The sequence below is a fragment of the Topomyia yanbarensis genome, chromosome 3, assembly GCF_030247195.1.
Source record: "Topomyia yanbarensis strain Yona2022 chromosome 3, ASM3024719v1, whole genome shotgun sequence".
Classification (NCBI taxonomy): domain Eukaryota; kingdom Metazoa; phylum Arthropoda; class Insecta; order Diptera; family Culicidae; genus Topomyia; species Topomyia yanbarensis.
The window spans coordinates 272355297-272372722 of record NC_080672.1 but is presented as its reverse complement, the minus strand read 5'-3'; the positions used below and the strand labels follow the sequence as shown (position 1 = coordinate 272372722).

Here is a 17426-nt window from a genome sequence, read left to right as displayed (position 1 = left end):
CGTAGCCCGATCTGACTGTCACCAGGTGCTGAACGACAAATTGTTGGCTTCCTCTACCTAGTTGTCATTTCAAATTTTCCAACTATAACCGCCAACTGTGAACTGCTGGAAGCTCAAAGCCCGTTATCACACATTACCATCTCACTTTACTAATTTCCCAAAGCAATCGTAAGCCATTGCGTCAAGACCACTAAGTAGAAAAATAGAAATCATATACGGTAGGTGGTGTGTATACTTACTAGATTTTCTGCTCTGCTGTTCACTGGAAATCTCGTCGCTTTCCTCGCTGTCCGGTGGGAAAAACAAATTCACAATTTCCGAATGAACCGACCGGGAGATTTCCGGTGTCATGTAGCGCACTTTGGTGATATCCGAGCAGAGACTGTGCCGCCACACAATCAGCAACTTTCCGGACATTAGTTTCTCCCGCAATAACGCCCCTGTCGGCGTCCATGTGTTAACGTTTAATAACATTGGGGATTAAGTTGCGAATGAAATGTGCGCAGAAGAAAGGAAGAGAAATAGTTGATTAGAGGGTGTTCGCCCGTGCCAGAGGGATTTCGCTAAAGATCAGGAATTAAATAAGCACGTACTCATCTCGTTGCGGAGTGTTCGGAAGGTGGAGAAATTAAAGCCACCCTCCCTCGTGTCGATTAGTGCCTCCGAGTCTGAGATGGGCATGAGAAGTTCCAGAAACTCGGTCTCGGTCAAACCATACTCCGAGCACGTAATATAAATTGCCAGCTTGCTGAAACCCTTGACTCCAAAGCGGTGTTCCATCGCATCGAAAATGTTGTTCACGTACTCCTCAAAAGACTGGTAGCCATCAACTTTCCGCACGACTGTTTCATTTTGTTCCAGAGACAGGTCGAAGCAGTAATCGGAGCATTTGAAGCGTTCCTTCTGCATAGGTGTCAGTTTAAGTGATTCGATTGGCACAGTGGTCGAAACGATCAGGAACACATTCCACGGCAAGCTGATGGGAAGCCACGACAAGGCAGCCACAATGTCGCAGTCTAGTGGATTCAGTTTATGCAGGTCATCAATAAAGAGAAACAATATCTCGTTGTGCAGGTCTTCACAGTGTTTCAGCAGGTTCTGGAACCAATTATTGATGTAGAGCGGGTCAAACGAGGCATCCTTCGGCAAATAGCCCTCCGGTATGTTGAGGATAATTGCCAACTGTTGACAGATTACTCGCAACAATTCCAGGTTGTAGGCGGACCGGGGGGTGGCTGACGCATACCGGATCACCCGATGCACTTTAATATGCTCGAACCAACCGGTCAGCTGCGAGTATATGTGGGAGAGCAGGGTACTCTTGCCGCTGCCATGACCACCGTTAATAAAATATGGCGGGTGGCGGCTTCCAGAGCGGTAGTTCTGTTGCACGTTCTGCCGTATCCGGTCCGGTACTGGGGATGATATGTATTTGTTGGCGTTTAAGTGCTCATTCAAGTACATTAGGTGGGTTGAGTGCTCGTGGAATATTTCCTGTAAATGAAAGGGTGCAAGGAATAATACGTTAGTGAAAAATTTAATATATGTAAGCAGGCAATTGAATAATTGGATCGTTTCCAATGGATGAAATTCGTCAAGCTATTACCTGTGATATAAATTTTTCGTTTCGTTTTCTGTTAGATTATTAATTCTACACCCCAAAACGCGAGTTGCCCAGTTCCCTTTTCTATAAAGCAATTCAAAAGCTTTGTCAATTTATGATCGATAAGCTTCTTTTTATCCGGTACAGTGGTCCTAGTTATCAGCTCTTGAATCTTTTGATACCAATTAGTCGGTGTTAAGTCAAACCGGACTAAGTGACAATTTATTGATTTCGAGAAAAACGAGTTTAAAGTTTGAATCGCTGCATCCTTTACATTATAATTGGAAATCTATTTTCGCCATAATTCCCTCCCCAAGGTTAAGGGTTTGACGGTACTGCAAACATCATCAGGCATATTGCGTGCATCAGCGCTAAAGAACAACTGCTTTAAGATGGTTATTGCATTACGCCTCGATAGTGGTGCATCGAGGAGACCGAGAGGGCTTATGCGCCTTTTTTTATGTTCTGATTCTTCATACTTTGCACCTGCGCACACAAACGCTCAACCACTGGTCTGTGTGCGGTGATGTGGCCGACTGGCAGTTCGCCGTGCATTGACTTTTGCTGTGTGCCGTGTTTGCAAATATTGTTCTACAATTTGATGGCGGTATTCGTGGACGGAGCTCACAGTGAGAGTCATTGTGTGTTCATTTATCGGTCAAATTCGTCATCGTGTATATACTAATTAAATTAATTTAATAATTAAATTAATTTAATAAATACATAAGTAGAAACCTATTAGTTGTCGCTTTGTAATAATCGTTTTTCGTACTAGTATACAAGTGTTATGTGCTAGTCGTATGGCTATCTATTTATGTGTTCGTCTGAGTATTTGTGATAGTTAGGTCAGGGAATGGATGCAGATCTAGCGTATATGATAGAATAGTGGCTAATACTGTTGATGATCAATTTATGCATTTGGTTCTATTCATTCGGGAAAGTCGGATTGGATAAATTGGGGTACAATGAATTTACCGACGCATGTGAGTCATCCATTCCCAGCCAACATAGCACGATGAAAGTCTAACAGTATGCAATAGTCGTTAATGGTAAATATACAACATTTGCTGCATTCAGACGAGTTTGATTACATGTTACATGTGTTTTTCTATTCTACTTTATTAGTCTGTACTTTTGCACATCTATTAGTTTGCTTTTCCATTACTGATGTATACCAAAATATTATCGTTTAATTTATACACTTCTAATCAAGCTCTTTGCTTCTTTTTTCTTAATTCGGCATTCTATGATTCTTTTTTTTGGTATATCTCTACTATACGCTATCTATACTCATATAGGTACGCTCATATTCACTAAACAACACGTTCCATGATGATATGACCTGGAACTCTAGTGATATGGGAAACGGACTCTCTTCTACCATCTGTACCATACACTAAAAATTAAGCCTCAGATTCACGGTTCGCGCGCGATCAAGCAAGAATACATGCTACATCATTATAAAATCGAAATAATACACACGAAGTCACATATATGTGGCAAACACGTTAATATACAAATGCTTGAGCCCTTAGCGACCATCCACGGCATGATAACATCCAGGTTATAAAGTGAATGTCTCAGCTCCTATAAATTTTCAAACGCGGCCTCAAGCGTGAACCTAAAAACTCCAGCGGTCGCACGATCATGAATCGGTCACTTCCGAATGTTTCTATCCTTGATATCAGCAGACGAGGTCCATGCCTTCAATTGGACCAATTAAAAAAAAGAAAGCTCTCATATCCACTAGACACCACGTTACATGGCGACATGACCGAGAACTCTAGTGATATGGGGTAACTTACTTCCTGTTAGAATGTGAATTTTACACCGAAAACTAAATATCAGAAAGGTCCGCGTGACCATCCAAGAACGCACGCTTATATAGCAATGGACACACGGTTACAAAATCCAGTTTTGTACACGCTAAGTCACATGAACGCTAGCACACGTGACAAACGCGTCAACATACGAGCGCTTAAGCCCTTCGCGATTAACAACGCACACCTACGTTCGCGATCGCGCAAACTTAATAGCACCCCGGTATTAATGTGAACGTTTTAGCACTTACGAAGTTTTAAACGCTGTCTCAAACGCGAACCTACAAACGTCCGTTTTCGCGCGCTCATGAATCGGTCACGTCTGGAAACCATTACTCTCTGTCCCAATAACTGAGTTCCATACATTCAGTAAGACCAATCAAAAAATAAAGCTCATATCCACTAGACAACACGTTCCATGGCGACATCACCGGGAACACTAGCGCGATTATTCAAGAACACACATTCAAAGTTTTTGAAAGAAAGTTACAGGAAATGTTATTGGCCTTTTGAAAAACTTATTGTTGTTGATGCAGAAATGCGAATAACTTCAGAAAAGCTCGTTATAAAACAAAAGAATTGTTGTTAAAACAAAATTTAAAATATCTTGAGAACTACTAAATTTCTGAAAATTTTTGTTAAGAGCATTTTCATTTAAAATAGCGTCATATTCAAAAAGAAAACTCTATTTTTGACTCCAAATAGTATGAATTATAAAAATATGTCGAAAGTGATTGTTAGGAAAACCTTTTTATGGAAAGCTTCTCCATGAACCAAATACACTGAAAAAGTTTCTTTTACATCTTTAAAACGATAAACATAAAATTTTTGATATTTTATGATGGGCTAACGCGAATAACTTTTAAAAAGTGCATAACAATACGAATTAACGGTTTTTATTGGAACAAATGTCCAAATATCTCGAAAATTATCGCATTTTGGAAGATTTTTGTTAAATGCATTTTTAATTAAAATGATACTTAGAATTAAATTCTGTAATAAAATTTACAGTTTTGTATGTCAATTAGTATGAAATTTGAAAACTTGTATAAAGTTATTGTTAGAAAAACTTTTTTACCGATAAGTTCTCCATCATATAATTACATTAAAAATGTATTTTTTCTCTTTAGGTTTTTTTTGACAAAATATAAAAAATTAGAAAAAATGAGTTTTTTTACAATTTAAATTTTAACACAAATTGTTGTTTATGTGAAAAACGATACAACATTTTTTTTCAGTGTATATTTATTTCATATAGAAATATTCATTCGCTGACATTCGTTCTCAGAAAGTTTTGGTGTATAAAATACAGGAATCGAACAAAAAAAATTGAAATTAATGAAATGTCTACGCCCTTTTAAAAAATTACTCAGTCAAAATAATCTTACTGATTGTGGAAAATAAAAAAAAATAAAAATAAATAAAAATGCCGGTGAAACGTGTAAAGTTTCATAGGATTCGAAGAATGTCGATCATGATTTTAAATATTTTCGGACGGATCTTCGTGGAATTCTTCTATAACGATAAACAGCATACCGTTATGTCGTGCCAAACCACAATAGCTACAAAACCAATGTCTATGGATCTGACAGGAACAAATATTCACTCAATAACGATCGCACCCAGTGCCTTCAAGCCAACAACCGGTACCACCAGCAAAGAAACGAACGGCTTGAATAGGCTTCTATATATTTTGTAGTATATTCCTTCGATTCAACCATAAAAACTCATTTATTGACCTTGTACATAAACTAGACAACACCCTTAAGAATGTAAATTTAAACAAACGTCACATATCAAATAAAGTTGAGGTATCCACAATAATTGTTCGAATTTTGAAGTTCTTAAATTAAAATGCTTTTTAATTTTATTCCCGGTATTATATAAGTTTCCCCTAACAAAAACCTGTTTTAATCCATCTAGCAATTGTGCCTTTCTCAATCATGAACACGAGAGTGTTTCCGTTGTTTATATTCATTAAAACTTTCAAATGTATATATTACATTTTTAATATACACGACATGAATACTATATACAAGAAAAGAAATCATTAGTTGAGTTCTAAAATTTTGCGAAAGAAAAATCAGCCACGGTAATATTAAATTGAAATATTGAGAAAGGCAAAAGGTGCAAAATCGGCAAAGTCCCAAAAAGTCGATTTTTATGAAATTTGTTTTTTTTTCGAGATAACATAAAATCTCGACGTTTCACATTTTTTACTTTCATCGAAGCATCGGTTTGAATCGCAATTTGCTATGTGATCGCACGCCACAACCCGTAACTCCAGAACCGGGAGTCGGATCGGGATGAAATTTAATAGCCATTTACGAGGGCGCAATACCTTTCATTTGAGACTAAGTTTGGTTGAATCGGTCTAGCCATCTCCGAGAAACCGATGTGACTGTTATTCTGAATTTAGATGCTTCCGCCGGAGCTTCCGGAACCGATGGTGGTGGCCAATGTGGCCAAAGAGACTTTGAATGGATGTAAGTGACCTAATACTACAAATCGAAGCAGTTGTGGTCATATTTTGGAAAAATTTTCACCTTTATACATTCATTGCAGAATTTATTAAAATCGACATTTTCTGCGTGATCGTACTCACCACCCTGTAATTCCGGAACCGGAAGTCAGATCCATTAGAAATTCAATAGCAGCCTATGGGAACATTGCACCTTTCATTTGGTACTAAGTTTGTCAAAATCGGTTCAGCCATCTCTGAGAAAAATGAGTGACATTTTTGGTCACATGCACACACATACGCACATATACACATACACACATACATACACACGCACAGACATTTGCCGAACTCGACGAACTGAATCGAATGGTATATGTCACTCAGCCCTCCGGGCCTCCGTTAAAAAGTCGGTTTTCAGAGCAATTGCAATACCTTTCTATTGAGAAAGGCAAAAATATAGCAATTTAATAAACCGAATGAATGCAAAGAAATTACATCTTCCGTTCATTTAGACTTCCTTTTAGGAAAAAATGTGGGGCCCCAAATTGGACCCGCGCCCCGGAGCAATTACCCGGCTCTCATCGGGCCTGATCACAGCGACATGGAGAGAGAGAGAGGGAGAGAAAATTTCAAGCAAACTAAAAGCTAGCTACATCAAGATAGGGAAATATCGCGATAGAGAAAATATCGAGATACAGAGGATTTTTCACGGTTAATATCGAGATAGAAAAGATCGAGGTAGGGAAAGTCAACATCGAAAAAATTAAGTTGGAAATGTTATGCAATTTACATATCTTCAGGCATTTCGAGGCCTGGAAGTATACAGATGACTTTTGTCGAACTTTTTTAGGAAAATAGTTGAAATTAAATAGTAAAAGCAAAAATCTTTAATTTTTATGGATTATTGGACAAACATATTAATAGTTTCAGAAAAACTGATGAATTCAGTTATAGTTGATTGATTTCATGAATTTGCAATGCTCACAAAAGTACACTAAATAACCGTTGTCGATAGATGCTGCACATTCATCAGGGCGTTTCAAATTTTGCAATATTTGCTGAAAACTGAAGAAAACACTATTTTAATACCCCAGGAATTACGCGAAATATTTCGACGAAAAATTACAAATTGGATGGAAAATAAAGCATTCCATTTGAATCTTCTTTAAAAGCTAATATTACCACACATACAAAGGAGTCAGTCTAACGTCCCCATTCAATGCTGAAGAGTTTGAAATGGCACCGTCGAAATGTGATTCGGAAAAGAAGGCGACATTTATATCATTTCTGCACACTCGCTTCTTCCGTCGACGTGATCTCAGCTCGACTGGCTGTGTGTCCCGCGCAAAGCCAGGATGTCCTTTTATCATTTTGAAAGTTCATCTTCCGGCCATTTTATAGTTCCGTCATGCGGCCAGAAACAAAAGGTTTTTCTTGCATCCTCAGGAACGGATGCAAAGTAAATGATGATGATGCTCATAATTGAAAGCTGCCTACGAAGTCTTTTTTACCGCGAATTATACTACTGCGAAGTTTTGCGAGATAGCGTGCACATAATACAGCAAAAGCTGTAAAATAATTCCAGTTGCCAAACAGCCGTTCACACATAATATGAGTTTAAACTCGAAACAAACGCTACACATTTTCGCCAGCCTCATTTGGATATCGCAGAAAACGAGAGTGATAAAGCTGTTGATTCGCTCCATAAACGGTATAATTTATAACTTAATTCAGGACAGTATCAAAAGAGTAATAAATTATATAGCTCTAAATGAATCATGCAATTTTTTCAAAGGAAGGCTTCCATAAATAACTTTTCACGGTGTTTTTAGGCTGAAAAAACGAGTCAATCCGTTTCAAACCTAAGCTGGGTTGTTTCGCAGTTTATTTTTTCAATATAGTTTATTGCGGAAGCTTTACTGAGCCAGTTGTTTTTGACATTAAAATGTCTTACTCCACTATCTGGGGATATGTGCCTAGGCTGCTGCACTGACCTCAAAGCAGAATCGAACGAAATTGACAAACACGTTTCGCCTAATGGTTGTTCGCGTCGCGAGCGCGTGCGGAACGATATCCTCGGATTCGCGACGTGACAGTCGGCAATATCGTCGAAGAGATGTGCCACGGTGAGCATTAAGGTGGGGCGAAATGATCGTTTTTTTAGCATAGCACTTTTCTGGTTCCAATTTGGGTCCCAAATAACCGTGCAAAATTTGAGGTTGATTGGTTTTGACCCGGCGTAGCGCATTGCGTTTAAAATTTGTATGGGAATTGGTATGGGAAAACCTCCTACAGTATGTCAACAATTAGATAGAAGTGTACTCCAGGATAAGCTGAACAACTTTGCCGAAGGATGTATGGTGTTAGAATGTCTCTAAAACAAGTTATAGCTGTTCAAAGTTCGATAGATCGAATTAAATGCCAAAATCATTTTTATTGCCAACACTGCGTGTGTACCAACGATATTTCTTATAGCGTACCAAAATAACATCATAAATTTTAGATTTTACACGTTGGTATGGTTGGATGAATTATTCAAAAGCCTTAGCTTAATTTCATGTGCGTAGGTAGTGGAGGAATAGGGCGTAGTGAGGGGGACGGGAGGGTTGCTCTTCAACATATAGAAATTCGAACTGACATAACTGATATATTGTCGAGTTGGAATGTTCAGATGAATTATTCCAACTCGACAATATTTCAGTTATTTCAGTTCGAATTTCTATATGTTGAAGAGCAACTCTCCCATCCCCCTCACTACGCCCTATTCCTCCACTACCTACGCCCATGAAATTGAGCTAAGGCTTTTGAATAATTCATCTAAGCATACCAATGTGGTACATCTAAAATATATGATGTTATTTTGGTATTCTATATGAAATATCGTTGGTACACACGCAGTGTTGGCAATAAAAATAATTCTTTGCATTTAATTCGATCTATCCAACTTTGAACAGCTATAACTTGTTTTAGAGACATTCTAACACCATACATCCTTCGGCAAAGTTGTTCAGCATATCCTGGACTACACTTATATCTAATTGTTAACATACTCCAGGAAGAATTGTAGTCTGTAGAATTGAAAATGCAAAAAAGTAGGTTTTCCCATACCAATTTCCATACAAATTTCAAACGCAATGCGCTACGCCGGGTCAAAACCAATCAACCCCAAATTTTGCACAGCTATTTAGGACCCCAAATGGAACCAAAACAGTGCTGCGATTTTCCATATAACAATGCTTCACCCTAATGAGCATACCTGGTATACAATCAATAGAGTAGTGACGAATATACGAATATACGAAGCGAACGCCTCCGGCTAGAAAGTTGCCGTGAAATAACAAATCGGACTCTGGAAAAATTCCGTCGCAGGAGAACTCTCCCCCGGAGTTGACTAAATCTACCGCCGGGGACCAGTCGAGTAGTACGCTACGAAGCACCGGGTACGGGTCATCACCGACCTCGACACCCTACCGGGTAGCTTGTGCAATGACTAGATCCACCGCAGGGGACTAGTACAAATAATTTGCGTCCAACAGCCGACAGTGGGTCGTTGGGATGTCAATGAATCGAACGCAATGCTCCACCCGGAATCACTGAACAGACTTCAGCACCTAGTGGTTGGCTCGTACCGGAATAAATTCCTCCATCGGGTAACCCCCAGTCGGAGTAGGGTGAGTTCACCGCCGGGAACTATCCGTGTAGATCGTGGTAAGGCCGGGAGCTGAATGACTTACGGAAACAACAGCTAAATGGCTCCGGAAATCAGCAATTAAAGGGCTCACGGAGACGAGAACTAAATGCCGACGTAATAGATGGAAACAAAAATCAGGAGAAGAGTCGAGAGCTAGATGTCTCAAAGGAATAAAATACCTTGGTGTAGTTCCGCGGGGAAGAAGGGCGTAACAACAGTAAGGAGTGGTTAGGCACGAAAGTGAGTTATAAGTCCCACATAATTCCAATATACAACAGCTCAAACTTTTGGAGCTTGTTAAACCTTACTATAACAAAACAGATACTGCGTTATAACGTCCCAAAAGAGTAAGCGTCATAACGTCCCAGACATTATGATGCACAAGAGTGTTTCATAAGATCCAAAAGGTAGAATCAGGGCCGGCAAAATGCATGGGTAGTATGGGTAGTACTACCCACTCGAAAATTACCGAGAAGGGAATTACCCACTCGAAAGTCTGGAACAAACCAAAACCTGAGATTAACCACGCGTATGTGTCTTTCGCACAAAATTTTTGCGTCTTCAATTCTCGATATAAAACAATTTCATATTTTTATTCAGATACAAATTTCTTTGCTTTACAATTTAAATTTCTTAAAAATATGCGATAATAATTAGGATTTGTTTGAAATTTGGAATTATTTTTTATATTTATACTCATGGGAATACATTTTGACACATCCACATCTTATAACAAAGAGCTCAGATCGGTAGACAAAAAATATTAATACCTTTTTATTCAGACTATGGGAAGCAGTTTGAAATATTTTTAAGGACAAGATATACAATTTGAAAACATGAACAATCATTTGATTAAAAATTAAAACAACGAGAAACACTAGTAGACTTTTTATAAGGAAGGCAAAAGATTGATGATTCCAACATCTCGGATTAGAACCAGGCTGAAGGGATTCGTTTAACGGAGATCTGGCGCTAGAACACTAGGCGCACGACCAGACAACATGTTTAATGTCGCCGTCACCGCAAGCGCAGAGAATGCTCTCTATGACCCCAATTCGTCCGCATTCAACGTATAATGATTGGACATGACCCGAGATCTTCCTCCTTCCTTTTTAACCAAGGATAGTTGATGCCTTTGGGATTCTTAAACTTTCATCATCCCACGAAATTTGCCAATTTTCGTGCGTCCTCTGACAATAAATACTGAAAAATTCGGTAAAGCTGCGCAATTTTTCATTAATGCCTTCTAATGCCTTAATGTATGGCGGATACATTCTCATTACAATTCTAATCTAAGTTCCACTTTTCTCATTACCCGGACTAGAGCAATACAAAAGAATTCAAACTAATATTTGTATCAAGTAAACGGGAACGATATTTAAATAAAGAATCTAGGAATCGAAGCGCCTACTTGGAGCTGTAATGATGTGGATATGGTCGTAGGTAAATATAAAACCACACGTTTTAGGGAAGAATTCTTAGTGCGAGTATCTTTGCTGTCAGATAAATTGGTGTGTTTGAAGAACAATTATTGCGTTTATATACATTATTATAATTTCATCGAGAACGTCTATCAATTGAATGTGAATCTATGTGTAATACACAACGTAGGGCTCAGCTACTTGATGAAATATTGTTTCTCTCGGTAATCCGTTGACGAACCGGTGCCAATAACCGCGTTTTTCAGTTTTCATCAAGTTTTTCATTTGCGTTTCTAACGTCGCATTCGGCAAAATTTGGGCGATCCGACGCTCAAAAAGTCCTCACCTTTTCGCATGCAATTCCAAGAACTCTCTGCCTACAACCGAGTGGGAATCGCAGTGTAGAAAAACAAGCCAGTCAAAACGTTGTACACTTCCACCGGAGGAATTTCTTATTTTAATTCGATTGTTTCAGATATAGTGGACGCGTAGCTCTTTCAGTCAATAGGCGAGTGATTGTAGCGAGGTAGAGGCATTCGTATTATTTCCACTGTATTCAAGATGGTCACAATGAAATTGTCGGGAATATCATGCAGTAAGTTATCGGTTATCAGAATGAAGACAACCCCATGGCATACCGTGGGAGTTGAAGTCTTCTAGAACCAGCTGAGGTGTGTAAGTTTGCTCACTACTCGGGTTCTGGTTTGCCCGGCGAACCCTTCTTTTCAGGGCGGCCTAGGTGCTTCTACAGAATTTCGGATTTTCGTTTCACAACAAAAAGTAAACAAGCAAATAAACTACTAAATTTACCGACTTTATTGTCCTCCAACTCTCCACTTCACTGCGACTGCTGGTGATTCACTGATCTGCTGCTACCGTTGGCGGGAAGGCGGGCGGTTTCTTCCGACCGGCCGGGACTACAACGGCCGAGTTCTCCCGGAATGGCGTTGGCTGCTCCGGCAGCGGTCCTTGGCGTTTAGCTAGGGAGGTGAGCTTGGCTATTTTGTTGGAACCTCCCTAGCGACATTGGCGAATTATCGCCGGATCGTCTTGCTCGCCGCAAGCGATCCTGGAAGTCACTGCAGTGTACTTCCCAGGGGGAACCTTTGTCCGCCCTGCTTCGTTCTCCTTGGCTATTAGCTATAGAGGAGAGCTAGGCTCGTTCGACTTATCCTCTATAGCGAGAACGGTCGATGTCACGGTTCCTTATTATTTAGCCGGGGAAGCGAATAAACTCCTTGACTGTTAGCTTACCCCCGTTGGCGAACCGACACCGTAATTTTCACTGTGCCCGAACCACGGGCCGGCAATCTCGACGGGTGATTTTACCGTCGCACTCGCGCACTTCACTATCGTGGCGGGAAACTGTCCCGAAAACAAAACACGTAATCTGGCGGACGTCTGTCTATCGCCGTGGTTCGTCACTTTCTGCTGGTCAAAAACTCGATGGCTGCCTTCCGCACTCGACTATCACCAACACAATCCGCCTCATTGCATAGCTGTCACCCATGAGCAACATAACCAGCGCACTCGTATTTTCGCAAGAAGAGAGCGGTAGCCTAACTAAACCCTATGCTACTAATTCACAAACATAAAACAAAATTTTCTACACCTATCTGATTACACAAAACCGTTCACAAACGCGAAACTATATAAAAATTTACAAACTAAATGTGAACGGTATCGAACAGCGGTGAGCATAACTTTAACGTAAACAATACACTCTACGGAGTGTATACGCAAAAAAGGGTATATTTCCACCCAGTGCTAAATTGTTACCCTGACGGGTTACAATCTCGCCCACACCGGGTGGAAAAAAATTGGCAACAATTTTTTTCTAACCTATCACCTAACACCGATACAATAATAATGAACGAAATGAATAAATAAATAAATAAACAAAGAAAAACTAACTACACCTAATCATTTCTTCCGCAATTTATAAATTTTCATCTCAGAACTAATCGACCGGATGTCCTAACCGGTGAACTGTTTGTCTGTGTTGGGTCTGATAATGCTGACAGCATACGCGAAGCGAGAGGTTATCAGCCATTGTCATTACTCGGTTATGGGTTGAACCCTAAATCTAATCCGAAAGCAAGATCGGTAACAACTCGATATTCCTAATATTCTGCAAGTGACATTGACAATTTTCAATGTTTCAACTTGCAGAGGAACGGTTGTCGGCATTATATTGTTTTTTTTCATCGACTGTCCAGAAATGTCTTTCGTGTTCTTACGGTACCAGTACTACACGCTTGTGTTGGGGTTTCTATCCAAATACATTCATACAATTGTCTCATTCATTCATCCTCAATCACTGGCCTGCTCGATCATTCACATTCCGATAAGCACTTCGAATTAACCCCAAAACAATTTTATCTTATCATTCACACATGCATTCATTCACTCTGTTCGATTCCACACTCATACATTCACACATACAATACCGCTGAACACGTCATCATTTCTCCCACTCGCAGACATTCCGGACAAAATGTTTGTATATTCGTCCCTTTTCGCCTCAAAACGCTTCCTACATGGCATAAGAAACGTTTGAGAGGGACCAAAGAATGTCTTTCGCATAATTTAAACAGATCAAAATGATTCCCACCGGAATCAAACGAACCATCCCAGGTTTAACCACAAACCCAAAATTATGCGAAATAAAATTGTATCTATCGACCCGAAATCGAAGACACGGTACCGTTTTACCCCATTCGCTCTTCCACTTACACCACTCTGATCCAAATCGGGCTACACCTGCATGATGCAGAGCCTTGGTGCGAACATCGGGGAAATTGTCAAAAATGATGATATCATCCATCTGAATGGATGAATGAATCATCATCAAAACAAAACAATACGGATCGCGGAATCATCCCCCGCATCGTATTTCGCGATTTTTATCCGGTTTACGGTCAATTCGCGCGTTTTCTCGCGATAGTTTTGGCCGGGAATCAGCCGCGCTAGTGTTTGTGTCCCTATCGAAGAAGGGATCAGTGGGTTTATTGTGAGATTGTGCTCCAAATAAGGAGAATTTATAAAATTTCGTGCCCCCGTAGGTGCAAGTATTCCCCACGAAGAGGGGTTCTTGGAAAAAAGATTTATGTTGCCGAACACGGCAGGAAATAATGTTTTTTTGATGCGTCCGGGACCTTCAAGAATTGCACGGTGTAAAATTTTTCTGTTTTAAAGTGTGTAGATTCCACTCCGCCGCTGCCGTGCCAGGTCCCGGGGCATACGTTAAGTGTAATTATTTGGTTACCTCACTGAGTGGGTGGGGCGCAAAAGAATTTTATTTTTCGGTTTGCCGAATACGGCAGATAGTGTTATGTATGCATCCGTTGACCAAACGACGGTACGGTGTAGTATACTTGTTTTTAAGTAGAGAATTCCATCCCTCCGTAACCGTCACCGGTGCCAGAGCATATATGTTGTGCGGATGTTTGTTTACCACACTGCGCGAGTGTGGCTCTGAAAAATTGCAGGAGGGATGGTTTTGAAGAACCTTCCCGCAGCAGTTTTGGTCTTCCTCGAATTTAATAGAGAGGACAGAGAAACTTATTTTATTTTTATTCGGACCAAAGTCCGTGTTGTTACCGTAGGGAACTGACGGCTGCTTTTGGAAAACTCCCAAGTGAGTAATCCATATAAAAACATACCGTCAGTCCACAGACGGCACGGAAAAGTTTTTATGCTGGTTTAAGGAGATTTGCTGGCCAAACTCCAAGATTTTTACCTGCTAAATCTTCCAGCTCGTAGGAGGATACACCCTTTTTTGAGACAATTTTTGCCGGTAAGTATTGTGGTCCAAGTTTAGCATTGTAAGACTCGAGTGCATTCGACAACTTCATGTTTCGACGGTACACCATTTGTCCCGTTTCAAAAGGTTTGGAGAACTTTCGATGACGCAAGTTGTACTGATGTCGAATGCCCTCGCTTGCCTTTGCCAAATTTTTGACCACAATCTCCCGGATTTTGTCTATCTGTTGGTGTCTTGTTTCTAGGTCACCCTCACCGGAAATCCTGCTGAAGTCATCGGCAGATGCCATTTCACACCCATGTATAATGAAATGAGGACTAAACCCAGTGGAGGAATGAACGGTAGTATTTAGGATGCGCTCCACATCACTGATGTGGACATCCCAGTTGCGCTGCTCGGTTCGAGCATATGCCCGGATTGCGGTGTTTATCGAGCGATATGTTCGCTCCACTGGATTAGCCTGCGAATGATAGCGGGAGTTCAGCCAATGTTTGACGTTGGTTTCTTTTATGAATTGACTGAACTCCTTCGAGGTGAAAGTGGAGGCATCGTCGCTTAGCAGAATTTCCGGGCTACCATGGCGATTGAACCACTGTTCGCTTAGTATCGTACAGAGTGATGTACTAGCGATTTTGCGAACGGGGGTTAACATGACGTACTTGCTGAAGACGTCGAGGACGACAAGCAAGTGTTGATTGCCACGTTTGCTTTTTGGAAGAGGACCAATATAGTCCACAGAAACCATTCGCCATGGTGCATTAGTCGCACGCGACTGACCCATTTCGGGCTGGACTGGGACGAAAGGAGCTTTGATTTCCTTGCACGTCCCACATTCTCGAATAAACTTTCGTACTTCCGATCCCATACGAGGCCAGTAATATCGCAACTGCACTTCGTGGATCGTTTTATCGTATCCCACGTGAAGCAAATTCTCGTGGGTACGTTGGATCAAATCTTGACGGAACTCGGGTGCTGGGACGAGTTTCCAACTAAACCGCGAGTCGCACGGAACAACTTTCGAGTTTACATACTTGAAAAGTTGATCATTTTCTACTTTGAAGTCGGCATAGTCGTCAGGATTTTGGATAACTTTTGACTTCATGGAACAGTACCAGTCTGAGGTGGACAAAGCTGAAACGGCTGCTACGGCCCGGGATAACGCATCTGGAACGACATTGTCCTTGCCTTTCCGGTGCTCAATAGACATGTCGTAGAGTTGCAATTCTAAACTCCAACGACTCAAACGTGAACTGGTTTTCCATTTAGTCTTCAGTATCCATGTAATCGCTGACGAATCAGTGACCAGTCGAAAATGATAACCTTCCAAGTAACCTCGAAAGTGTTCAACCGCCATTATCACCGCCAGACCTTCCTTCTCAGTTGCATGATAGTTCCTTTGGGGAGTGGTTAGTTTGTGCGAAAAGTAACCAACTATTTCCATGAAATATATGCTCCGGTAACGGAGACGATAACGATAGGATGGTCCCGCCCGCTGTTCGGTCCATTCAGGAAAGTGAGGCTGGTTCTGAGTTTGGTACGGGGCTGTGAATCCGGTATTCTGTTTCGGTTTCTCGATTGGAAGTGATGGACATAGATTTTGTTGACCCGAGAATCCTCGCTTCAACACAAATTGATCGGGACTGGGCGCCAGTGTTGGGCGAGGAATCTCTGGTGTATCAAATGAATCGGGTACGTCCATCAAACGCAAATCTTCCAGATCGGTCTGCAGATCCTTCTCGGAAGCACTTTCCTTCTGATGTACTAGTGCCCGAAGTTCACTGACGGATTCACGAAGTGAGACAACTTCTTGAACCGTCTTTCTTAAAACTGACGAAATTGTTGTCAGTGAAGCAATCCCACCCATTAGCGTTTCAGTAGCTTTTGAAAAAGCATCAGACCCCTGAGACGCTAGGGCTTTATTATCGTCGGATTGCTGTCGCAATTGTCGAATCTCGTCCCTCATCTCGCACAAGACACGCAACAGATCGTCTCCTACGAGCTGTTTGGAAAGAGATCCTTCGTTATCGGAAGGATTGGATCCCTGTGGAATTGCAGGTACGTCTGTACTCAGCAAATCTCCCAAAATTTCTCCATCCTCCCCTTCTTGATTGTCGGGAGGAAGTGCTGCCTGTTCGTCACTGAAATGACTGGCATAAACTACTAGAACTTCCTCCAGCAACCCCGAAATTTCCTGGTTGACCTCCCCTGCCGCATGATTTCGGATAACCTGGAGCCTAGACCCCAAATGAAGCAACCGTGTTCGGTAAATCTCCTTGTTTGGACACCGGTACTGGAGATCTTCCTTGATTGTTAGTAATTTACCAAGGCAGATCTCCTTTTCTTCACCCACGTCACCCCGGAAATTGCGTACTAATTCCCTCCGAGACGACCGCTCATGCGACAAAATTCCCCGAAGACGCCGCTGCCGCTGGACACCCGAAAGATCCGAATCAAGAGAGATAAAAATGCTTCGAGATAGCAACTCAAAATCCAGCTCATCGAAATGTAAATGATCGACGCGCATGAACACACACGCTTGGTTGAATTTCTCCAACGCCATCATAACTTGCGCTATATTGGAAGAAATCACCAAGACACAAAGCATGTAAGTACTGACACAGTATTAATTTCAATTTTTCGCCCACTAACGATTCCCTTAAA

The 17426-nt window shown here is 41.0% G+C and overlaps 1 protein-coding gene across 3 annotated transcripts in view; it reads right to left on the bottom strand.

Moving 5' to 3' along the window:
• LOC131693028 (protein qui-1) overlaps positions 1-17426 on the bottom strand; it is a 292261-nt gene that overhangs the window by 95265 nt on the left and 179570 nt on the right. For all 3 annotated transcript variants that reach the window (XM_058980495.1, XM_058980496.1, XM_058980497.1), the window contains 2 exons: positions 594-1494; positions 240-440 (listed from right to left, as the gene is read on the bottom strand). In XM_058980495.1, the coding sequence (XP_058836478.1) occupies positions 240-440; positions 594-1494 (1102 nt within the window). The remainder of the gene's footprint in view (positions 1-239; positions 441-593; positions 1495-17426) is intronic.